Consider the following 27,119-nt stretch of genomic DNA (forward strand, 5'->3'; position numbering starts at 1 on the left):
CCCCCCCCACAGAAATTTGATCTAATTTTCCAACTGGTTCATCAAATTCAGCTCCAGAATTATTCAGACGGAAGAAACAAGGTTATAATGAATAATGTGTCTTCTTGCTCTGAGTTCATGGGTCATAAACGATGCCGTATAACCTCGAGTGTCCTTTCTAATATTGTCAAGTTTTTTAGACTCCCTGTCTTGTCACTTTGATTAGGGAGGATGTCAGGCAGCTGCAATGGGGGAGCTTAATGCATTCATAAAATACACAAACACATACACAGCACCTTAAGTCCTTTCACTCATATCTTTCTTTCGCTGTGAACTTTAAAGGTGCTCCAAAAGGTGAATAAAGCCGAGCCTCACTAGTTTCTGGAAGAGGTCTCCAACTCTCTGGTGGTGGCTCCACTGCTGGACGCGAGGCAAGAGTCCATCGTAGAAGTCTTTGTGGATCTCGTAGAGCTCAGGCACTTTGAAGAAGATGGTCTCTATCTGAGCCACAGTGAGCACGGGCTGTGACGTCGTAGCAGCAGCCTTCAGAGGCTTCATGGGCTGAGGGACCAAGCACAGGACACCACAGGCGCAACCATGACTACTAGACCACTGATGACATCGACAAACTGCTGTACAGACTTCAATCAGAGACAAGATTCACCAGCAGGTCACAAATTTGTAGGATTGTGAGGATTTCTGGACCATCAAAATACACTGATATTGACGAACCAAAACATGGTAGATGGAAGATGTTATATTATATTTAAAAAGTAACAAAGGCAGCATAAATAAGGAGGTGAGCTATGGACACACGGGCATATTGGGGCATACACAACCAAAAAAATGCTCATTAATCAACTTTGATCTTCTTAAAACTAACTCTTTTATCAACACCTATCGTTATAAGTAAAGCAATATAGGCCAGAAATGTGCCGCTGACGTAAATGTTTTATCAGATGACTGCGACTTTAACATGTAAAAAAAAGTGTTAATCTGTAAATTATCTATGTATGTTGCTGGAGTTTGCAGGAAAGAATTAATGAAGCGAAATTAACTGATTTTGTAGTAGCATTTGTGTGCATGAAAAAACAGCTTGATATGAAAATAGATGGAGAACATAGCATTTTAGGACCAGGAGTGCCCACTTCTGGTACAGGCTGACAAGCTTGGCAATGACAAGTGTGCTAAAACCCAATTTTCATTCTTCTTCACTCAATACAATGCATATATCATCTGCTATTGTGTGTGTCTGTATGTACTCTCACCAGTAGCAGAGCCTCCAGGTGACTGAGGTACATTTCCTCAGTGGCCAAGATCCCAGAAAGGACCCACTTCCTCATCTCCAAACCCTTCTCCAGGTCACATTCAGTCTGTAACAAACACAAAGACAAATAAGATCTTTATTATCGTAAAAAAAAAATAAAAAAAAACACCTCCGATATGACTTGCATCTATTTTAAATTGAAGGGTTCCTGGATTTTAGCTGAGCATAAATATCTTCTTGACGTACTGCGTGTGAACACAGAACCGCCTTGAAAATCCAAACAGCAACAGATACACCTCCCAGCACACATCCCTGGTTGCCTCCACATTCCCCCCTCAGCACAGTCAAAGCTCACCGAGGAGCGCAGACGTGAAGGAAAACAGAGAGACGCAGATTCCTCGGGCTGTGTTGTTTACCCACTAAGTCTGAAATAACTCAAATAGGAAGAGTCTCCCATGGCAGGGAAAAAAAAAAAAAAAAGTTTGGGGGGTGGGGTGGTGGTGGTAAATATGTGGTTGCATGAGTAAATGTGTAAGTGTGAAGTGTATATGTGCACATACACATCTAGTCCTTCTGGCAATGAGGAGACAGCAGAGAGGAAGAACAGAAGAAGCGTCGGAAAGATGAGAGCCTTTATTACCAGGAGCTGTCATATCATGCGTGTGGTAATTTCCCACACAGTCCACACACTGACATGTATGTCTGCACATCGATCATATGGATTTGAGGTGTGAAAGCACCAGAGGAAAGGTCAAGACCGAGCATGTGAGGCACATGACGCTCACAAGTGAAACCACGCTCGGGTCCTGCTGCTGTGCTGCTGTCATCCATCGCATCTGATGAACCACAGAAATTCAGGAGGAGCCAGGGTGAAAGGTCGCTTACAGGTGTGGACATACATGAAATTTTGTTATATTCTGAATTTATGATTCATGTTTCTTTTGTCCATCTCCAAATCCTGCTGACCTGCATCACCCTTTTATTTTTTGAGTAATGTATCCTTAGAAGTTGTTGAACCATGTCCATGACTACACCTGAGCCTCAGCAAAATTCAAATGATGTACATAACTCCCGAGAGCTGCATCTACATACGCACATGAGGTGCGAGTACATGACCGTCTGTGGGCGTGCATGCATTTATTTAAATGAAGGTCTAAATGGGTCTGAAAACTGTTACCATGGCCACTGCATGAGCAGATGTTGTAGTACAGATCTCTGGGGAGTGTTGCAGCCGTGAAGATTACGAAACGCACTGGGATTATTAAGGACTTTATTACACCGGAGTCCATTACCGGCACGATTTCTGCAGGGATGAATAGACATCGGTTTGTCCACAGTGCTATCGATCAGCTAGCTAGATGAAAAATAATCACATGCTCGATACCAGAACTTTAAAGTGGATCTCAGCAACTTGACGAAATGTGCAACAAGTACGAGTTTTAATTTTGTGCTATGAGCTTCAGGGGGCACTGAGGGGGTTGTTTTAGATGCTGTGCAGCCGATACCTATATGTGGAGACATGACCGAGAATAGAATATCATCCAATTGAATTTAATAGCATAGCAATTTATTGATTGTGCTTGTGTTTGTCACTAGCCATTGCCAACAGTTGTAATAAAGGTTATAATTAAAAAAAAAAAAAAACCATTGACTACATATAAAATTTTTATTTTGAAGACGTATCTTCTTCAGTTTCATGTTTACATCATTTAACTTAAATCACCTTGCCACTATTGGGGAATCTATGGCCGAGTTGTTTGCCCCACCCGGATGTGACTTGCTGTGGTCGTATATGTTATCACAGCTCAAGCAACAATCCTATTTTATATTAACTCTACTCTCGCTTTCATTTTGAAGCGAAAGTAGGAAAAGTAAATACCACTGCAATCTCATATCAGGACTCCCTCCAAAGCAGATGGACACAAGTTGAAGACAGGGAGATGACACGGGTTCATATCTCATTTGCGTAAAAACAATCCCTACAAAGAGTCTTGATAATTAACTGTCTCAAAGAAATACAGCACATGTAAGTGATGTAATTTTGATTTACGATTGCCCTTAAACTCAATCTAATGCACACAAATCTGTGTTCAATACCTTAAAATGAGGAAAGCAGAGACCAGAAACTGAGGCCTTGGAATATTCGTGAATAATGAAAAATAAATAAAATCTGCTGAGCGACGAGTATTGACATGAGGCATGTGACTCTGCCTGCTTGTAAAATGACACGAGAAGCATGAGGGTCCATTTGAAACATCCAAGACAATCACAAGAAGGGAACTTTAACATCCAGTTGCATTATAGTGAACTGGCAGAGGGAAGACGGCATGCGTAAAGTGTTTATTCATCGTTTCAGACCCCAGACGGCTCCCAGAGGAAGCTCCTACATTTGCAGACATATCATCTTTTATTCATCACTATGGCAACTAATGAGCCCGTCTCTGAGTTCAGACTAAAGGGGTGTCTGCCTGCATTTTGGATAATCAAAAAAAGTAAAAATAAAACACACTCTGCCTTGCCTGGGGTATATTTAGCTTCTCTTTTGACTGTGTATTCATGTCCGACAATGGCATAAAAAAGCTAATATTTCACAGCTGAAGTCTCACTTAACAGTTTTCAGCTTAGCAAGAGCTCAACCCAACATGATTCAGGAATTCTGATTTGTTTATGGATGAATCATGTTTGCAGGAGATACATGGAATTCAGAACAGAAAGTGTTTGAAGAGCCCGCAGATGAAGCTCTGCGCGTCAAGACGGAGCAATATTTACATTATTCTCCATCTCTCTTTGGCCTTATCATGGAGGAGATTGTCAGGTTATAGGGACACCATGAAGGGCATGCTTTATTCTACATTTTATTAACCCTTTTCAATTTCCATGTTCTGATCTATTTAGCATCCTTCACTCTCTGAAATGCCTCATGTGACTGCTTCCTATCTCCACATCTGCTTTCATTGCACTTAGAATGATCCTGAGCTGCAGGAGAAGGATCACTTTAAGATGCAGACATTACCTCTGGTTATTCAAAGTGCACATTCAGTCACATGTCAGAGGCGCTGACATTTAGCTTCAGCTGGATTTGTTAAGTGCAATTCATTTTAATTGCCGTATGCCATTTGGTGGCGGTTCATTACAGATACGATGCATTTTAGCAACTGAGATGTATTGTCATTGAACAAACCTTAACACTAACTGTTTCAGAAGGGACTCTGCAGCATCTTGGATCACAAGGATCATGACAATGATTTTTCCCATTTTAATGGAGGGTGAAACAATTTTTATTGTATTAAAATCCAAATGTAATAAGTGTAAGATGAGTATGCATACCAGCTCCTGAGATCAGCATTTCTTAAGTGTAAAATGTGAGAAGGTCTAGCATCCAACACAAAATTACCTGGAGAGACACAAAGCCTGTGCACAGTGAGAACTGGGTGGAGCTGAGAGGGCGGTGGGGTGGGCATGGTTCAATCTCCGTGTGGGAGGCTTATTCTTCCAAAACAAAGCCTCTGGTAGAGAGCTACATATCAATAATGTATCCATTTTGGAATATTACCCTTCATAAGACCTCACCAGAAAAAAAAAGAGAGGAAGATAAAGTGTTGCCTCGTTACAAATTACTGATCAATTTGAGTGTTTTAACTACTTTGTACACTCTGCAGGACTCGATATTACCCCTCAGGGTGCAATTACTCCATTTAAGAAACACTGGACTGGAGGTTCAGTGCTGATTGGGCAGAAAAACAAGATGATCTTGTGACCTTGTGAGGACTGAAAATAGTGAGAATTTATGTTTTAATATATAGAGGTTTATGAGCAAGACCATTTCAGAACGTTTCAGTGACCTGAGGGAGTTCAAAGAATAAACCATTAATGGAACCATGCCTTTTAAAAGTGCTGCCAAGGGCCTTTGTTTTTTCACATTTTTTGTCTCGTGACTGTCAATTATGCCATTTGAGTAACGAAAGTGAAATTAGCACAGAAGGATGTCCTGGTTTGACCTACAAGCAGGTGTCACACTGGCGATAGGATTTCATGTGGATATAACAAAGACAGTGTGACTAAAGACTATTATACAACAGTCCTAACAAGTCACTTCCACTCACTGGCTGCCCTCTTTTCATTCCCGACTGCAAGAAAGTCAGATTATAGAATAAGGAGAGCCACTGTGGAAAATTAAATCAGCAGTACTGCTGATGGTGATGACTCATCACAGTGACTTCATGAATCCATCAGTTCCCCCTCAGCCAATAGGAGCTTGTCTGGACTCTGACTCCTCAATTAGAGGAGCAGGACGGCATGATGTTTGGAGAGGAATTGTCCAAGGGCAAATCAAGGACGGTGGTGAAATCGAGTCTGATGGCAATTTTTGAGAGCCTATCTGGCTGTACTGGCGATATCTTGATGGATAACTTCTATAGTGTTTCATAATATATTTACCCAACCATCAGATTGTGCCTATGGCAGCCTTAAACTACTGCTAGTTTACTACTTAGGGTTTTTTTTTTTTCAATAATTCTGCCTTTAAAGTTGAATGTTCGTTCAATTAACAAATTCAATATCCTATACAACAACTCTATCTTTTATCTGTGAAAATTAAGAACATTTTGAATTAGTGCATAATAACTGAGAACATGCTTGCGTAACATCAAGCAGAAATTTAACAGGAGCACCTTCGTGTACACCCTTTCTGTTCTCTTATCAAAAATGTTAGACGTGTGATCCAAAAACATTGGACGCACACGACACATGGAGGGCTTTTATTGTGTTGCAATTAGGTTAAGCTCAGTAACAGGGTAGGATGAGACTCTTAGTTAAGGGGAATGCTTGGTAAATGCATTACATCAATGGTAAAGCCCCACAAAGCTAGCATTGCAAGTCTGTGCGTATATTTGCGTGTGCATTTTTGAACAATGCCATTATGGGGCCCTGCTTTTATTGTATAGACAAAAGATTGTCTTCATCAGCAAAATGGTGAGACTTTTGATTAAGATTAAGGTTTGTCAAGTGTAAGCTGAATATAATGGATAGGATCAATAAATGTCAGTCAATTCAATAATTATGGGAGGTATACAAATGTGCACGTGCACATGTGCATGCGTGCACGCTCCTGTGTAGCATTAAAATCAGCGAGCACTAAAGCTTGTGGGTCAAAGGCGGGATTCAGTCGAGGGACTCATCATTTATTGGCAGATTCGATGCATCAATCAGATTGACAGGTGCTCACTCACCAGTTCAGACTGAATGAGGCAGAGGAACTGACACAGCTCTGTGGTCACTAATGCAATTACTTTGTATAAGGGCCGAGGCTGCCCCCTCAAATGATCCCACCACACCCCACTGTCAAGAATTATGTGTAAATCATGCAAATTGATATGACTGTTTTGATCATATACATAAATTCTGATGAAACAGAATAATAAACAGACAAAAAAATATAATGCAAACTACATAAACAACATGTGAATTGTAACAGTTGCGTAAAGCAGCGTTGTGTGAGTGTGCATGTACTGTACGTATCCTCTCCATGATAACCTTCGATGAGCACCAGACGTCATAGATCACTGCTCCGCAGACAAGAAAGGAGGATGAACTCAGTAGGGTAAGAGGATGAAGGCAGTGATGTGGTGATGAAGAGGAATAGGTAATTCTTCCTAATACCCCAGAAGAGAAAAAGCCAGACGTTCAAGGCGGATGGGATTCTTCACTGGATGACTGCTTCTGGGGTTATGAGGCAGGAGATATTGTCCTTTATCAATCCTCTCAAATGGCAGTATACGATTCCTCAATTGATGGCTATTTGACAGAACGGGATCGCTTTAAGAATAGATTAGCCCACTTTCAAGTCTGCATTGAGGTCAGAGTATGAAAGAATTGGCACAATTTCCCATTGAAGAGTGACTTTTGCACATAAACTAAATTATAGCTTTGGTTGGACTTTCAGTCTCACCTAAAAAAAAAAGAAAAAAGAAAGACATACAGCTCCTAAAGGCTTAAAGATTAAGGCCGAAAGATTTTTTTTGAACATTGCGCACAATTAAATATCCCTCCTCCATACTGCAGAAAGAGAACCTATATGAAGGACTTGGTGAACAATAATACAAAAAAAATGTTTTAATTCCAGGAATCTATGTCATATTAATACCACAACTAATTTCAGATTTATAAAAAAAAAAGTCTTTGTATACAAACCGATTTAGAGGACTCCATGGATCCAGAGGAAAGCGTGTCCCGGCTGCTTCGGCTCTTTGAGCTCAGGTGTGGAGAAGACGATGGCGAGTCGTCGATATACGGCAGGATGTCATGGTGCCTCCGCTGCTCCTCCGCTCGGTCGGCATCGTAACCGTAACTTGGAGGAGTCCCAGTGTAATGACCATCTGGTGGAGAAGAGAACCAAAACTTGAGTTGGTATATTTGTCTTGGTTTATGCAAGTGGGTTGAAGCTGTCTTTTCTGTACTTTAAATGTTCGATACTCAACCAACACATTAAGCTGACTTAATACAGACACCCAGACATATTTTGACCTACATATCACAAAACCCAAAGCTCTACGCTCACTCTTGAGACAGGTAGGGAGACAGGCCTCCCGCACACCGAGTGGGATCATCCGTTACATTGGCTGATTGGCTTTGTGTTCACCAAAGGTTGCCAAGTCTGGCACAGTTAATTTCCAACACTAATTAATGCAGTCCTGGAAACTGGGACACACAAAATGAATTTCCCCTGCCTCCTTGTTCATGCATTTGCACAAAAAAACATAAAGCTTGGAGAGGAAACACTTGAAAAGACCAACTTAAAAAAAAAAAAAAATGGGTCAAGGTTCAATAATTTGAACAGCATCTCCGGGGAAATTTTCAGCAACCTCCCTCTGACCTGCTTTTGTAGTGGGCGCTATCGCTTTCTCTGTGTGAAAATAACAGCTCTGCCATCACAGAGTGTCTTTTCCCTTAGTGCTGCCACTTACAAAGGGAGGTGGAGAACACGGAAAGAACAAAGAAACACAGGTCATGGAGTTGGATGTAAACAAACTATGCAACTTCGAATGACTCCTTGTGCAAAGTCACACTCAAGGACAGGATGCACTTTATTGACATTATATCTCACAACAAACACGTTTCACTAAGTTAAAAAGGTTCTTCCTGGATGAGAGAGTACAGTCAGCGGCTCCGGAAATGTGATGCACCACAGCTGAGGGGAAGACATTGTGCGTCTCTGAATGTCACAGAGGACCTTTTGCTCATCTCCTCCCACTCCTGCACATTCATCAGAGCCTTGCTGCTGGGGGAGAGCCGGTCGGGCCTCCTCTGTGCTGACTCAGACTAAAAACATACAACTGGCATGACCAGAATCCAAGACACATTCACACAAAAATTCTGTTAAGAATCTTTGAAACTCACTCAACAAAGAACAGATTCATTATTTGTATTTTGCCTCCTCAGGTGAGTTTGCTCTCCTCAGGTGAGTTTTATGAATCTTTGAATTATCCAGGGATCATAGGCAGAACGTAATAACTGAGGTTGTCAAAGGCGTATTTGAACATGTTGTAAATTAACTAAAATAAGGAATTTCCTTTAGAGTCGACCTGCGAAACAGTCCAACAGTTTTATTTTGAGGGCTAATGCATGTGGAGGGGAGTGGGTGTCTCTGCCAGCATGTTTTGGTAAAATTATAGTGGTGGATTTGCAGACCATCTGGAATGGCTCGAGGAAAAACAAAAGGTTAGGCATACCCCTGGTCTAAACCATACTGATTTTGCATTATAATCTCCTCGAGATTCCTTTCTTCGGGGATTCAGCATAGTGTCAACTGTAACTTTAGACCTGCCTCAAAGTCTTGCCAGCACCTACTACAGATGATGACGGAGTGAAGCTTCATAGTTCATCGCAGCAACTTTTAACATTGAAATAATCTCATCTCTTTAAAATCTAATCTTGTTTCACATCCAGCACTGTACCATTATATCAGTGAAAAAAAAAGAGGTTAAAAAAAAAATTGAGTAAAAGATTATCTTCAAAGTCACAGATGAAGGAGTGACGGGAGAAAGGGAGCAAGAATCAGAAAGTACAATCCCAATGTGTCCAAGGCTTGTCTGACCTTCAGCACGCCCACTGTTTGCTCCAAGTACTCACTGCTGCATGTGGGTGGGTGTTGCCCACTGTGCAACACTGTGTGTGTGTGTGTGTGTGTGTGTGTGTGTGTGTGTGTGTGTGTGTGTGTGTGTGTGTGTGTGTGTGTGTGTGTGTGTGTGTGTGTGTGTGTGTGTGTGTGTGTGTGTGTGTGTGTGTGTGTGTGTGTGTGTGTGTGTGTGTGTGTGCATGTGAGCAATGCAAAAAGTTTCCACTGCAAAACCTTCTAGCGAACAAAACTTAGTCTCAAAAATTCCTTGTCTTTAGATAAACTTAACATAAACTGTGGGTGTAATTTTTAGCACTTGCACATGTGCAGTTTCTAAAGCCTCTATTACTTCCATGTCTTCATTTTATTGGAATCAGTTTAAAATCCTAATCGATTGGCAACTGCATTAAGTTTATTACTTCTTCAAAGCAAAAAGGTCCATCATCAGAATAAAACGTTTTAAACAAGAGACCCGTTTCAAAAAGTGATTCATTATTTGTCTAAAAATACAGGGTGTGGATATGAAAAACAAAGGGTTGGAAATGAGCGAGTATCATCCCAGCATGTGTCTTCATGTATTGTTTTTTTTTTTAAACTCCGCCTCTGTTGATTCATGTTAGGAAGCATAACATCTCAGGCTGACGTTGAAACAAAGTCAGTCCTCAAGCTGTCTCACCAAACACTTTGAATAACTACATGATCCTTTTTTCTGTTAAATCATAGCTTGCTCATGAAAAAAAAAAAAAAGCTGCTACAAAAATCACACTGAGACTGAATGCTTTTAAGCACCCACACACAGCCTCGAGGCACAATATGGCGAGCAGCTAAACAAAAGTTTTGGGCTAAGAACCATCCCTTGGTTGAAATGAGACACAGTCACACACATAAAAACACGGATATGAATGATAATGACTGAGTGTGGATGGAATAATTATACATGAAATGCCACATTCCTCACCCCTGCTCTGACTACACAGAATGTCTTGTGATTAATGTATTTCGTCAAAGGGCAAACACATAAAATGGCTACAAGATTAATCTTTATTGTGTATCTTTTACAAATAAAGCAACACAACCATGTTGCCAAGATAAGTTGCCACATTGCCGTTTTACACATTAAACCTATTTGATGGAAATAGATTTAAATCTAATGTTCATGTAGTCTTTAAAAAATCCAAACATATTATGTTACCTGCAAAAGATTCCTGTGAAATTGTGCATTTGTACGTGTGTGTGTGCATGACCTGCAGTTTCCAGTGGGGGAGGGACTGGGCTTTACAGGGCTGTTAATGGGTCACTTTAGCCTGTGGTCGTCAAACACTAGGTTTCAGTCTGTCCACGTCTGACCTCATCTCAGCCCAGACGCCGCTTCTAACGCCGCCTTGAGTCACTTTGTCTCTCCTTGCCTCTCACTCTTTGCTTTCTATTATGTTACACATCTCCCCCTTCATCTTTCTCCTCCTTTTCTTGAACAGATCGCTCGTATTTCCATTTATTTGCAGCCCTCACAGCTGGCCTGTTCATCCTCGTGACCCCTGCACTGTCTTGCTTTCCACTCATCCCCTGCATCCTGAAACCATCCCCCCACAGTAAAAGAATAGAAGTGATGAAAAGCACCTAAAGAGCAGGGCAAACATATATATTGACTGAGCACTGCTTAATATCATTCTACAAAACAAACCAACCCCCCCCCAAAAAAAAAAACCCAAACGTATTGATTTATTCCTGCAGCTATTGGCTTCGAACCACAAATACCAAACGCATGCACATCAGCACACACATTCCTGTAAAATGTTTGCATGGAAACTGCATTAGGGAGGAGCACAGGTCTTTTTCCTGCTGCAGGTGGAAAACTACAGTCACACTGGGAATTGCTGCTGCTCAGCTGCCATGGTAACATGGGGTTGGGGGTGTGGGGGTGTGGGGGGGGGCTTCCACAACAATACCACAGGCAGGGCAGTGGTATCAGGGTATCAATGGTGTCATGTGGCAGCTGATCTGTTGATGGGATGTCCTATATAACAGAATATTATGGACGGGAGGTGCTGTTATTCTAAGTTATTTCAACTCACATATGTGAGCAGTGATTAATGCGAAAGATGCTCTGGAGTCTGAACCATGCTCAGTGTGAGCAAAACAGAAGAAACACTGTTTTGAAGCAGACAAAAATAGACCTGAAGCAAGCATAAACAAACCTGTCAGTTACTGGGGGATAGCAGAAATATTTACTGACGATGGTTGGACCTATAATGGATCTTCTCCAGGTCAACATTGTGTGGCATAAACCAGCCATGCAATGGGCTCAGTGATTCCACATTTAAACGTTGAGCTGCCACCTCTGGGCCTAAAACAGAGTTTTTCCTTTCCACAGTCACTTATGTATGCTTATGTGGAAGTGTTGGGTTTTTCTCTGGAAAAGTGCCTTGAAATGGTTGTGTTGTACTTGGTGCTGATTGAATAAAATTGAATTGATACTGAATGGAAAGACACCTTGATCCAGAGTGGATCCAAACATCAATCTCTAGGTACTCTGGTTTCCTCCAACAGTCCTAAAACATGCATTTGAAGTTAAATTGTCATTCTAAAAAAAAAAAGTGGATGAAATAATGGATAAAAAAAAAGATCCAACCATCTAACAATGTCTTACAAATTTCCTCAGAATTCTGAGATTAAAGACCATCTGGAAGAAAAAAAAATGTGTTATTGTCCCATTTTGTATTACATTTTTGATGTTGAGAGACACATGACACAGATATATAATAAACGCGTTTCATCAAATGTTAACCAACCTTAAAGCAACAAACAGGGAAACAAACACACAGTACTCTGCTCAAAAATCAACAGCTGATGACCACAGTCACCGTTCCCAGTACAGCATGTTTGACAGCTATTGACCATTCATCATTTTGTTATGCAACTGAGAACAAATGATCCTGAGATGATGTTATATCAATTAATTTCAATGTCTCTTTGTCTCATTCAACGTTTATCATTAAAGCTCTTCACACTTACATTTTGTATGCCTTATCAGTTCTTCTTTTCTTGGCCTCAGCCCTGACATGCATAACATCAAAACATACCGATACAATGCAAAAAAAACAGCAAATTTACCTCGTTCACACAAATACAATGGAAGAGCTCTGCTGAGCTTAAGTGGGATAAGAAAGCTGTGGCCAGCAGACAAAGAAAGCAATTGTTGCCTGAAGCTCTACAATATTCAAAGTGGAGTCGGAGTAAAAAGAAAGGTGAACGCTAATATATACACACACGAAACACAAATAATGTTTGAATTTACAGGAGGAAAAAGAAAAAAGATGAATAACAATCAAGTGCGAGTACAGAGACAAAGCAACAGACAGAGCTATGAAATTAAAGAGAGAAGGGGAGCGACTCTCAAAGGATGCATAAGATATCCTCGATAGTCATCCTTTCCATCCCCCATCACGGCTTCCACTCAGCATGGTCGTCATAAATCTGCCCCGGCTGCTCATGCCTTTATTGGACCTGGGGAAAGAGGCCTGTCATCCTAACATGGCCAATATAACCCCACCTCTCTCGTCCCCACACACACACACACACACACACACACACACACACACACACACACACACACACACACACACACACACACACACACACACACACACACACACACACACACACACACACACACACACACACACACACACACACACACACACACACACACACACACACACACACACACCTTGAAGCCCCACCCAGTCCCATGGGATGCTAATGTTCGACTCCACACGCCACTCTTTCTTGATCCGGCTGGTTTGCGAGGGGTGTAATCAGAGGTTGAAAGGTGTGTTTTAATACTTTCACTTCATCCTCACAATCCCAAACGTGATTCATTCACAGTGTGCCAGCATAGCACAGCAGATTTAGAAGAGCAAAGCTCAACGGTGTAGCCACATCTGAATGGTGGAGATAAATACGATGCATTCCTGCCTCCTGAATGACGCCGTAATTTTCATTACTGCTCAACATACATATTGTATGAATGCAGTGTTGCGAGACCGACAGGAAACACTGAGGGCGTTGGTTATCCTGATTTGCTCAATCCCTTAAATATCCAATTTATAGACAATTTAGCACAGAAGAGTGGGGGCTGGTAGGCGAGTGAAAGGGGAAAGCTTTAGAAATGAAAGTGAAGCTGATCCGGCGTCGCCGGAGGGGACAGACAGGCCGTCAAATGAACTTGGGCCCACCGTAATCCTCCTGCGATGCCACAGCCACTTGGCAGCAGTTAATTTGATAAATGTGGCGATCTTGTCATTAGAGGGCAGATGCAGTGGCATAAACTGCACAGAGCTCTTTATTCTCAAACTATTGGACATCTTCCGTTGAGATCCAAGAATGTACGAGTGCATAAGAAGGGCAGGCACTTTGCATTCCTCATGGAAACCATTGAGCTTGAGGCGCAAAAGACTGTAAGATAAATATGAATTCTGTTCTCGACAGAATTTCTCTCAAAATACAGTATATATCTCAGTTACACACACCCATCTCAGTGGAGACAATGTTTCCCTGGAAGCTCGTTTCATTTCATGAATTTGTTTTGGAATTTGAGTCCTTCGACAGTGTACCAGAGGGGACCACACACTCCCCAACTCTCCTCGTGTCGTTTTTCAGTAAAAGTCCATTTCTTATGCATATAATTTAACCGATTGAACCAGCAATCGCAGCCAACCGATGCCTATCTGAGAGGCAATTCCTTGTTTCCCGCTTATTAACATACTCAAATTCAGAAATCCTAATAAACCAATTTGTTTGCTGGAGGTAATCTCTTTGCCTCACCATTGATAATCTCTGTGGAAACAGCAGCAGCAGCAGCAGCAGCCGGTTTCACTCATAATGCTGGGGCAAATGCCAAATCAGAGACGGTGCTCCTTTAAAACTAACAGCGCCCCCTGCAGTGACGTAATCATCTCTTTGTCTCAGAACAGAGATGGAAGAAAAAAACTGAAACCAAATTTCACAGAATGAAAATCTCAAAAAAGGGAGGCTAGAGATGATAAGCAAAGACATTTGTCACAAAATATATTTGGTTACTGTGGAGCCCTGTGTACTTCGTGGCTTTACAACACCACACTGTGTCTATCAGTTTTTAATTGTAAGTGGGTAAATGTCTCTGTGGTGGCAAGGATTCTTCTAAACTACTCACGGGAACAGATGTAAACCACTAGGCCATGTTGTTTTCTTGCCATAAATCTCCACTGCAGAAACAGATTGTCAGAAATGACATCCAGACTGCTATTACACGTGAGTTATTCCACCTGCAGCGCTGCCTGTGGCTGCATCATACACAGCTCAGCCAAGAAAACAACTTCAGCACTAAAACAGACCGCAGGTAGATTCTCCTGGAATATCGAATGAAAGAAAAAAAAAATCAGTGCACCCAACTGAAAATGTGTTTATTTCTCTGTTTTTGACAAACATTGATCCTCTGTTCAGACTAATAGAGGTGATGCATTTGAATCAAACAAAGAAAAGTTGTCTTTTGGTAATCAATTATTGAACAAAACATCCATCTCCCTTTCATTTGGTTCAAATTCATTCAAGCTTTGAGCAGATGTTCTCACACTATGTTTAAGCTGTCATTCATTCACAGATCTGCATTGGCTGTTCTCAATGGTTCTGGCTGCTGCTGCTGACATAATATAGATCACACTCATTCAAGTCAAGGAGCCGCGTAAAGCATATATCCATCTCGACAATACAACGGCACTTTAATAACATTTGAGAGATAGATGGATAGATAATCTGTGCCATCGGCCCCTCCGACCACCACCAACCACTCACTCTCATACTGCATTCACACAGGCCGTTTGGGGTTCAGTGTCTTGCCCAAGGACTCTATCGTAAAGATAGTGAGCTTTCACCATTGTGTCACAGATATTTCAGCTCAGGTCTCCATTATCTTACATCAATGGAATCCCCAATAAATAAATTATACATACGAGTTACTCTTTATGGCACAATTCCAGCCATTGCCATCCTGTGGTCAATATTTGGGTATGTTTGCCAGCAATATGTTTGTCGAGATGTTATTTGCAAACTTGAAGCCTCTTAGTCAGGAAATCACTTAAAGGTCACAACTCACAGTGCACCTCTCTTCTTTTGGTGGTTAATTCCGGCAGCTATAATGTGAAGTCCAAAGTCTAAAGACAACAATCCAACATACTTTTCAAGGATATGAGATCTGCATCTTGGATGTGTAGCTGACAAATCTGTCCTGACTGTATGATGCTACCATGCCAATATGGACTGAAACTACTGAATGGTGTTTTCAGTATCTTAATGAATTTGTGCCATGTAGAATGGAGACAGCTCTAAAACAATGAGGAGATAGAAACGGTAACAAAGTATACATAATGTTGTAGATAATCAAATTACATGATCACATTCAGTGGTAATCTGTTTCATTATTCTGTCTCGTCTATGATGACGAACAGATGTATGGCACCACTGTTTTTCTTTATCATCTATAAATAGGAACAAAATCCAAATATTATATATACCGAAGGCCACTTTTTCAGATTTCAATTCGTTTCAAGATTCAATTTGCCATTCAAAATCAAAAAAACATTATTAAAGTGTAGGAAGTGACAAATATTATTTTGCTAAATGAGCTATCAATGAAGACGCTCCAAAACCAACCAACCACCTCATCCATCATTCCTTCCACCCATCCAGACATCCTATGAACTGGCTGATTTCAAAACTTGTTAGACATCTGAAGTCATTGTTCCATGAGCCTCATTCCTGCAGAGTTTGGAAGAATCTGCTTCCACGAGATGTTTCAGCGCCGTCACAAGTCTGATAGAAGAGAAAGTCGACAAACAGGGAGGCATAACAGGAGGTGTTTTGATAAAGAGAAAGAGAGACATGAAAAGAGACAAGCTGACAGGCAGTCAGGTATGGAGAGAGAATTGACCCAAGCGCAGAAATAAACATAATTACAGTGGAAGTAACGACGTGAACAGAAAGATAATTATACAACCAGCCGCGAAGTCTGTCGCATCTTGGAGGTTTTGTCAGCTCCCCTCGGTGCTGTATGTTTTACTGCCTCCCCTGCACCCATCACTCCTCTCTCCGTCTCTGTACATCCTTTCATCACACCAGACTTTCGAGGAGAGTGCTCATTCGTCTCGGCGGACGTGCGTTCAGACCGCTCGTCCCTCATCCTGCCAGACAAACCTTTGATTCTCTAAGCGCCCGCCGTGTCTTCTCCGTCAACTGCTAAAGTCATTAGGAAAGAGGCTCATTACTTTGACCCCCGAAGCATTATGGGGGGAAATAAGCGTTCAAATTGCTGCAAAATCACACAGAGACACTGATTAATAATACAGCATGCTAAATTACCAGCTCCACTCTGAAATATGGACGGCGCTCATTAGTAAGTAGAGTTTCTCCCAGCACAGACAAAAAATGTGTGATGAAAAATAGAAGATGCTTGGTTTTAGGTTACAGGTGGTATAATATGGAGGCTCGGGCTTCTGATGTGATCATAGCAGCACTGTTCGGCAGCTCAACGGCATAATGGAGCAGCATCAGTTAAGTTTGGCTAAATTTGAATGTTCACTAGTGTCAAATCAGGGTTTTTCTTTCACTCCTGGTAGATAAATGTTGGGCCTGCACTGTAGTGTAATGGTTAACACTTTCAACCAAAGCCAACTGGGGTCTGGGGTGGGCTAATGAGCCTTTCTGTGTGGAGTTTGCATGTTCTCTGTCTCTGTGCATGTGTCTGTGCATGTCCAGTCAGCTGGATCAACTCCAGCTTCCTGTGACCTTGAGTTGGATAAAGCAGTGGAGAGGATGGATGAATACACTGTGTTTTGGTGTCATTCAGCATGAGCAACAACGCAAGTCATTCAAGGACTAAATGGAGTGTAGCGTGTAGTGGCTTTTTAAAAAGAGGCATTCAAGGACACCGCGCAGTCATTTGGTCATTTGCAATCTTGGAGAGACGTTCACAGACATTTTTGAGTGTCTGGTCACCTGAGTTTCTGTAAAATAGAATGTAACGCAAGGATACACAATATATTATAAATGTATTACATACGTGATAATGGGATCCGCAAAACTGATACACTGAAAAAGACTGACCAAAATCCTATTCATGTTTTCATAAGCTGTGCAGTCATGCTCTGCAAATTCAATATGACATAATATTAAATATGAAAAAAAAATGCAATTATTCACAATAAATTCACAAGGAATGTGCGGTTAATTAAATTAAAAGTCTTGACAGAAAAAAAATATTTCATGAGTCAGAAGCACAAGAATCAAGGAAAAATGACCCAAGACAACAAAGTTTGTATTGATTGCAACCATATTGCATGTTTCCCTGTAATCTTGCAGATCTCATGCATCGATTGTAGATATGCATGCAACCCCCCGCCCCCCAGATTGTCACCTGGCTCTTCTCTTCATAACACAGCAGGATAGTATATTCCTTTTCCGAAACCCTTTCATCCTTGAACACACATCTCGACGCAGCATTCCTCGCCCTCTGTTGTGTCTGTCGGCCATACTCTCATTTCCTGTCCGAGCTGGCCTTTGGCAGGAGCCAGTCTGCGATCTCACCGCACCAATAAATCTTGAGAGCAGACCGCGGCCCTCTGACACTCTGTTTAATGCATCATGAGTACCGTGGTGATTGCGTGTGTTTCCGTGTGGGTGGAGAGCGGCCTCATTAATTTATCTACACTGAAGCTGGCACTTAAATCTCCACGGCTATCTGCAAAAAACACTCCGTGGCAAATCATAAGTCACGTGTGGGTTTAAAACGCATTGAACCCGAAATAAACCTATTCTGTTTATCTTTGAATACACTAGTAAATTTTGGAGTTAGAATCAAGGTTGAAGTGTGATTAAAGCTTAAACTCTCAAGTAACCCAATACAGTAAAATAAAGTCTTTTGCAGAGGAATGTGCAACTAGACTATCTGAACAGATAATGAAGCCAGAGCTCAGACAATCAGTAGCCTCGCAGAGGTTCTTTTTATCTCTGTACAAGCTTCTGAGGTATTATTAGCTTTACTATTGAATGACAATAACCTGCTAGTACTTGCCACTGATGTTATTATTCCTGCCAAACCTAAACTTGACTGTTTGTTGACAATGTGTCTTAATAATTAGGTTTTAAGACTGTCATGAGTGACTAAAACTCTTGGCAGGCTTTAATAAGGCGGGCAAGTCAATATCTGGATTTTTATCACACATATAAATATAGATTTTCCCGATAGACTTCAAACTGGTTCTACTGGGATCAATGTGACCTCGTCAGTTATCTTTCAGTCTCTATCGGGATGATCATTACTGGTGACAACACGGAGATTCTCGCTACAGTCAGGAGACCAGACAGCAGTCTTTGCAGGTTCAACTTACACTCTTAAAGCCTGGGTAAGTTGAGTTTGGTCCGGAATGCCACCAACAGCAATGTTCAGTGTTTCCTTTTGCCATTCAAAGAGTCGTGAACTGTGCCTTCACTCCCCCTGGATCTGTGCTGTAATATTCTTCAGCTTCTGAGGGAGACCTTTGGGCACAAACAATCTGAACTGTGATGTGAGGATAATTGGGTGCTCCATCATGACATTGCACCTGCTCACTGTGCAGTGAAAACACCCAAGGTTTTTAGGCTGCTTTAACATGACTATTAACCCCCACCTGGTTGGGTCTGGCTCCATTTCACACAATCCTCAGCCGTAGGGATTCGTGCTATGATGTATGGAATGTCGAAATTACAGGAGGGTTTTTATAGTTCAGACAGAAGCACCAGCAGTCTTACCACTCAATAATGACTGAAAGGAATTTTGTCATTCTTTTACTTACTCATAACTGTCAAGCTTGCACAGTTTATAGACAGTGGTACCATTTAGTTAAGTGACAAGCTGCTGGTATAGCTATCAGAAATGAAATGGATGATCAGCTCAACAGAATGCTTATGCAATCAGGTGTTTCCACATGTTCGCGAGGATGTTGCCGTGAGCTGGAGGTATTTCAAGCACAAAGCAGAGCAAAGGTTAGAGGTTAAAGGTTAATGCATTGGAGGAATAGACAGAAAGGTCACATGGGATTTGTGCTCCTCTGTCTTCATGTGTGTAAGACTGCAGCGGGGGAGCTGAAATCCAATTACTAAACAATATTTCCACTTCAATCAATAAACCCACCAGCTAGAAAATTCTCCACAGCAGCTCTTATCTCCTTTTGGAAACACAGAGCTCCTCTTAATAATACAGTCATTTCATAAAATACTGACAGTATTAACTGGACTGAAAGTGAACAATTGACTGTCTCTCTTGAAATAGAAATGAAAAACAAGCAGTTCATAAAAATGTTGATTTTGAGGATAAAATGAGAGACAGGAATTATGGAAGAATATGCACATTCAGATGAAGAGTCAGCTCCTTACATGAGTGGCATTTCATAAGTGGCAGTCTTTAATTTTAGATGCACTTGCATTTTATAAAGCTCATCATTATTGATTTCACCTTGAGAGCTTTACATCAGGATAAGTAATCCACATTTAATGTGTCATTTCATTTGAGCCTGTACAGACACAAGAAAAAGGTTGTTTTTTCTCATGATTCATTACATGCACTGTGGGGGAAAAAATGTCAATAATGTCGAAATACAGCATTTGATTTGATAGAAGAGACTTGTCTGACAGCTTGCAAGAAATGAATTAACTATGATGTACTGTACGACAAGCAACAAATAAAGATGAATTATTTGTCTGACAAACAGACATGCACATGAGGTCTGATTACTCTCCCAGAGATTTAGATATATGAGAAATGCAATGACTCTAATTAAAAAGAAAACATCTGGGTGGTTTCACTGTAAAATAACAGACCACGACTAAATATTTGCATGCTTTTGGTGGTTTTCAAAGAGAAGTCGTTGAACAAGGGCTGCCATGTGCTGTGGTTTAGAGCGCATAATGGGATTATGGTATATACTGTTTATGTGACATGGAGCTGCCGCAAAAAGGAAATTCAGTCTGGCAGAACAGCAGACACCAAGGGAGCATCAACCGGCTGCAGGCTGCATCCGCAAACTGTAAGAAGCTTGATACTTCTCCAAATGTACAGCAAAAAAATGTAACAAAGAGTGGTGGTTTTCATTGGTGCGCAAGTCACGCAATGTAAAGATGGAGGAAGTGCAGCTGATTCTGCACAATGTAAAACAGTTTCCAGTCTTCTTTCTCCCATGCTTGAATCTGAATGCAAAAAAATATTCATTTCATCTCCCATTGAATCACATCATCCCCATTAGAGATCCCAGGAGTCCCGTAACGCAGGTAATGGTCTCCTCCTGCTGCTGTTGCTGCTGAGATTGTCCCTAAGAAACTAAATGAAATGCTCCCAATCTACCAGACCTGCCTGCAAACAACTGCAACTCAGCTTTTCTCACATGCAACCAAGACTTGTGATATAGTCTTGGTTGCACAAACTACTTGTGTTATAGTGTTGAAACACAAAACAATGAATGAAAAATACCCCTTTCACATAAATGCAATTTCTTTCAAACAAACTCGGGCAGTTATGAAGAAAGCACTATGAAACAGTGCTGCACAGTTTATCATTTCAGCATCATCAACGCAATGAAACAGACATTTATTTGCTTCTTGATGAACAAACTCTCGAACTGTGATCCAGTTGCAATAAACCATATTTCACAAAACTTTGACATGGTTTCTAACTTTGCAAATTAAACCAAAGGAAATAAAAACATTCTTTTTTTTCTGATCATCAACTTAAAACAGAAGTAAAAACCCATAAGTAACCAACATAAAGAACGACAGATGTATCGTCTTATGGCATTAATAATATCTGAACTTCAACCTGGCAGCAAACTCAAGAGGCTTCCTGTCAGTTCACGCTGCCCCCCCCCCCCCCCGGTCCCTCAGCTCCTGAATTAGCCGTCATGGCCCATAGCGGCGCTTATCATCTGCAAACAGCAGAACGAGCACAAAAGATCTGGGTCTGCCTAATCTCTGGTCAAACACAAGCCGCGGCATCATCACTGCTCAGGGCAATAAACTGCTGCTTTATGCTGGAGCTGTTCAGGGGACACGCATTAAGACTTTGCTGAACGGACCACAGAGATTTGCCAAAGCCAGTCTCCAGGGGAACCGTTGCCTGGGTTACCACAGCCCAACAGGAAGACAATTTCAGTTGTGATTAGGTAACCTGTCCGGATGCAGAGGAGGTGCTTGTTCACGCCACTAAAGAACTACACCTATCATCCAAAGCATTCAGAGATATGATTAAGGTTCCACCTTTTGATGCCAAAACTACCCTGACCGGTCAAAACATGAACTCCCCTTTATAGTACGTAGTGGTATCAAGATGTTGGTAGATTCTTAAAGTCCTGGAAGTTTCAAGAGTTACAAGTTTGCTCTAGAGGCTGGACTTGTTTGTCCTGCACATCCCACAGATGCACGGTTCGATTAAGAAGTGGAGAAACGGGAAGTCGAAGGAACATATTCAACTGGTTGTGCCTCAAACTTTTCCTGAACAGTTTTTGCTTCATAGAAGAGCTCATTGTCCTTCTGATAGAAGCTGCCGCCATCGGGGAATACCGTTCCTAAGAAATATGCACATGGGCTGTAACAGTGCTTGACGTAGGTGGTACGTGTCAAACTCACATTCACATAGATGGCAGGACCCCAGGTTTCCAAGCAGAACACTGCCTCCACCAACTTGTCTTCTTCCCACAATGTATCCTGGCACAATGTGTTTCCTGACACGCCTGGCCATCCATGCAATGTCAATGGAAAAATGCTCCATTCGACCAGACCACCATCTTACAGTTCACATGGTTGGTACTTTTAGCAATGGACAGGGATTAACATTGGCACCCTGACTGGTCTGCATCAGAAGCAGGATGAACTTCTGCAGCAGTTTGAACAACAGTAGTTGGAGTGTTGGATTTTTCTATGAAAACATATCCGATTAACCGGTCACTTCACTAACTGGTGTACAACCACAAGTATGCCATGTGAGTATCTAATGAATGGTTGATTTCTTAGTTTGACATAGCAAAAAAAAAAAGATTTTTTTTTTTTAAACATACGCAGATCTAAGTTGCACAACCCAGTGTTATCATTCCTTTATCAACAAAACTGTGTGAAGAGATGATGATCCTCACAAGAAAATTGTAGGAGTGAAATAAACCAGAAGACTGCATTCCTCCATAAGGATAGCTGTCATTTTGCATCCATTCACTACATTTGTCACACAATCTGGTTGCCATGGTATTTCTTTGGCCTCTATCAGTCCTGCTCTAATCGTCTCCTTCTACTCCTCCCCCACCCCCACCTCTTTACACTGGCACTGGGCCAATCTGACTGTCTGCCAGTGTCAGGCATCCCAGCATCAATTACCTGAATCCAGCTCTGACACATTCCCATGACGACTCTAAAACCATCAGACACACGCACGCACGCACGCACGCACGCACGCACGCACGCACGCACGCACGCACGCACGCACGCACGCACGCACGCACGCACGCACGCACGCACGCACGCACGCACGCACACACACACACACACACACACACACACACACACACACACACACACACACACACACACACACACACACACACACACACACACACACACACACACACAAAGACAATATTTCTAATTGCTTTCTATTTCAGCGAATGTTAATAAACAGCCTGATACTTTTCAATTATTGTTTATTATTCTTGTCTTGTATTGTGCTTTCACTTGTTTTATCTCATATCCTACTTGTCATCCCACCATAAAACACTATGAGCCATATTAACATGTGAAAAAGGTGCTATATTATTAAAGTTAAACCAATGTGCTGATTGAAATACACACTCATGAGTTATTAGAGCACATACACACAGAGCCTGCAGTAGATTTTAAGACTTTTCATGTGAATACACTCTCAAAATGAGGACACTGAATAATTAGAGAGATGAAAAAAAAGAAAAAACCTCTCACAGACAGCCATTTCAATTATCTCCATTCCTCTGGCTGTCTGGCTACTGTGTACAATTGAATGTGAGGTATCCAGCTCAGGTATCCACAATGTAACAGGGGTCTTAGTTATGGGGAACTAGTTTGCTATTTGATTGCGATCAACACCACAGTGGCTATTTAGTGCAACTGCATAATGCAGTACAGTAGTCTTAACCGGTGACGTGCGTCAGTGGCGTATCAAAAAGGAATTAGGATGGATTCCAGTAGCTACTTGTGATGTACAGAACACGAATGGAGAGCCGCCAAGCCAACTGGACGTTATTTTGCAGTTTCCATACAGCTGCACTGTGATCTGTGGAACAACCATGTTTAACTGAGGCACCGTCCCTCGCTCCCACGCCTCAATCCTCCCAGGTGTTTGATGGATATGTTCAGCCCAGGTATCCTCTCTTTGGCAAGGGGACCAAGCTCAGGGACGCTGAAAGCTCTGGGTAGACCTGTGTTAGCACGTGCGTATGTGTGTGTGTGTGTGTGTGTGTGTGTGTGTGAGAGAGATGCGTGTGTGTATGTTCTTTTCCAACTTCCCTCTGGGGGAAAAAACACAGGCACTCTGTCCTCCCACAAGGACACAACTCATAATAAGCCAATGTCATACGGTTGCCACCTACACACAAATCCAAGCTATTACCGAGAGGCACTCAGTGTTTGCTTTATGTGCTCTGCAATAGGTCGGGAAAAACGGCAGAGCACATCAATACACTATAAGCACAGATGCAATAATGCTTACACAATTATTTGTATTGGGGTTATTTTTACCTGCAGGTTTCTTTGACTAGTCGATGGATAATTTGGTCAAAAAGTAGGAAAAAGCATCTCCTTGTGTAAAACTGACAAATGCCCAGTCGTTGTGACACACACACACACGCACAGTATCTTTAAATAAACATGTGCAAACACAGTACTGGAATAGTACAGGAGGTTATTCAATAAAGGAATTGATGCAAAAAGAAGCACAATCTGTAGATGGAAAAAACTTAAAAATCACCCTATATAGAGTCGAAGATACAGATACAGTGTCCCATTGTAGTTGATTTCATGACCAATTTTGCAGATTTTAATTAAATAGAGGGACCATCTCTCGCCAGTTAAAGCACATGAGGTCATGGTGAGACGGTCATGTCGACTATGAACCTAAAGGTTAGAAATTTGGGAAAGGGTTGAAAGTTCTAGTTGTGTTAATCATTATGTACTCGACATATGGGGGAGAGCTCAAATATGGTTTCTGACACTCAAGAGCTATTTCTTCGCAAATTATCACAAGCGTTGCTCATGTGCTGACACGTGAACACAATGTCAGACAGAAAAGATGACGAAAAGGCACAAAAAAAAAAAAAAAAAAAGAATCATGGAGGTTGACAGAAAGTTGGTGAGTGAAAAACAGAGAAGGCAGAGATGAGAGGAGATAGACTCTCAAAAGCATTAACTACTTAGACAGAGACAGCGAGAGAGAGGGAGTATGAATTAAGGTCTTTCTTCACGGTGCCTTGAGGGAGGAATGATATATTCAATTTGGGTTAAAAGAATGCGTTTAGAAAGGAAATACTTTGATAGGCCCGGAGTGCATGTGAGACACGGATTGGAGGATTAATGCCTCGTCTGTGTTTCTCTGCTGGATGGTAATTGAGAGATTCGAGAGAGGAGCTTTTACTAAGGCAGATCAAGGCTACAAGTTGTCAATGAAAACTTCAAACATGGCCATGAGGGCAACCCACTGCCACTCAAAAAAAAAAAAAAAAAGTTTAAAAAAAGAAATTCACAACTCAAGACCAAGACCACATCATTTCTCCATTTTCACCTCTGATTCTTCCTCTGAACTCTCTTTTATCTCTCATTTAGCGCTTCAATCACATCTCTGTAGTTCTCAGACCTCTTCCTCTCGTGTCTTCAACTTTCTACTAATCATTTCATCGCCTGCCTCTCCTCTGCTTTCATCCCTCCTCTCTCGTTCTCTCTGGGGCGATGACTGATATTGAGGTGCCAGTTACATGGTGCACCGGGGTAACATTAGACCGCTTATGTAACGAGACACTACAAGTAGAGGGAGAGAGAATACGGCACCGCAGGTTGTAGAGCCTCATATGTATGCATGGGCGTACGCCCACGGGTGTCATTGGACTTCAGCACATTGTGAGAGAGCAAAGGAGCATATGAGTGCTTTTAAAACATCGATTCCTAGAGGCCACCAAGAAGCTGAAGTTGGTTTTGCACAACTATGGCAAATAATTATAAAAACGGAAGCAAAAACGCAGAAACTTATGTGAATTTGTGGGATGAAAATGAAAAAGAGAAACACTAATCCTTCACTGAGGGTGTTTCCACGTGTTACTTTTGGTCTGCTTGAAATAAACAAAGATTTCTTTGTTATTTCATTTGTGGAAGTCTGAAAGCTGCTGTCCACACCCACAACAATAGGAGAAAGTCTTTTGTAAAAGTTTTGGTACGCTTGCCAACATACTCCAGTACAGTATGAATGCAACAGGAACCAAAGATTTTGGTATTGCAGTGCTTCACAAAGGAATTCCTGCCTCTATTTTGATCCCATCGTACTGTATATGAAGCTGGTAGCTGACGTCTTCTTCGCTCAGTAACATCCAAACACAACAAACCAACATGCATTGTGTGTATTTATGAAATTACAGGGTATTGTCGCAGAAGCTACATTGCAGTATAAACACTGCAACAGCTGTGAAACATTTCTTTTGTTAACATCTTTTGGTCTAATCTTGAAAATATCACAGTGCCTGTGTGTATCAAACCAGATTCGAGTCTGAACATCCGTCTTTTTATCAACTTTGATCCAAATGAAGGAACCACTAAAAGTCATAGTTTCTGCAACTCTATTTTCTCTTCAGCCATGAGGATCTAAAGCTTCATTTACTTTCACAGAGGTTCATTTGTGCTTTAATTTGGCCTAAGATAGGGGGCTTAACAAGCTAAACGTGGGCATGGAGCTAAGCCAAACCTTTTGATGAGTCGAAGACTCACTTTCTTGGTAGATATGAGCATTAAGCTCGAGAAGGAATATTTTAGCTGACGAACCAAAAGCAAAGTCAGCAAGCATCACTTTGCATGTCATTAGGTGCGTATTTCAGCAGACGCTGCTGTACCACTACCTCGATCGAATGTTATACCAACTGCAATACACATTAACCTTAACTCCTTTTGCATTTTATGAGCAATACTATGCTGTCAGTTGGTGAAAAAGCCATCATAATAACTTCATTAATACATCTACCAGTGTGCAGCATGGTTTTGGAAGCCACAACAATCCTGACACATAATGTACACCATAAACACTTCCGAGATGCCATGTGGTCACTTCTGTTGTTTGAAAAAAGAAAGAAAAGCCTGAATGAAAACCGCAATAAAATATCTTGGGGTTTTTCCTGCTTCAGTCCAGACTGGGTAAACCAGTCTGAAAAGCCGCAGAAATACAATAGGGATATCTGCAAGTTCTTTAGAAATGAATCTCTGGGAACAAAAATTGCAGGAACTTTCACGAATGTGACTAAACTGTGCAGAGAAATCAGAATTTTAAGGGTCTCCCAGTGTTCCTTTACTGCAGGTTACTGAAGCTCCTGAGTAAGCATGTACATCATTCTGATTACAGCCTATCAAATCAGTAAGTGATTACATGGTGAGAAAAGAGCCATCTGAAATCCTCAGGAGAACTGTGGTGAATTCTTCAAGATGCTTGGAACA

At 41.5% G+C, this 27,119-nt stretch overlaps 1 protein-coding gene across 1 annotated transcript in view; it reads right to left on the reverse strand.

Annotated features, from left to right (window-relative positions):
- bcr (BCR activator of RhoGEF and GTPase) overlaps nucleotides 1-27,119 on the reverse strand; it is a gene marked incomplete at its 5' end in the record, with an annotated part of 90,749 nt that overhangs the window by 28,659 nt on the left and 34,971 nt on the right. The window contains 3 exons of the mRNA XM_080510342.1: nucleotides 355-540; nucleotides 1,248-1,352; nucleotides 7,436-7,620. Coding sequence (XP_080366468.1) covers nucleotides 355-540; nucleotides 1,248-1,352; nucleotides 7,436-7,620 — 476 coding nt within the window. The remainder of the gene's footprint in view (nucleotides 1-354; nucleotides 541-1,247; nucleotides 1,353-7,435; nucleotides 7,621-27,119) is intronic.

The sequence above is a fragment of the Blennius ocellaris genome (genome assembly GCF_963422515.1).
Source record: "Blennius ocellaris genome assembly, chromosome: 15".
NCBI classification, from domain to species: domain Eukaryota; kingdom Metazoa; phylum Chordata; class Actinopteri; order Blenniiformes; family Blenniidae; genus Blennius; species Blennius ocellaris.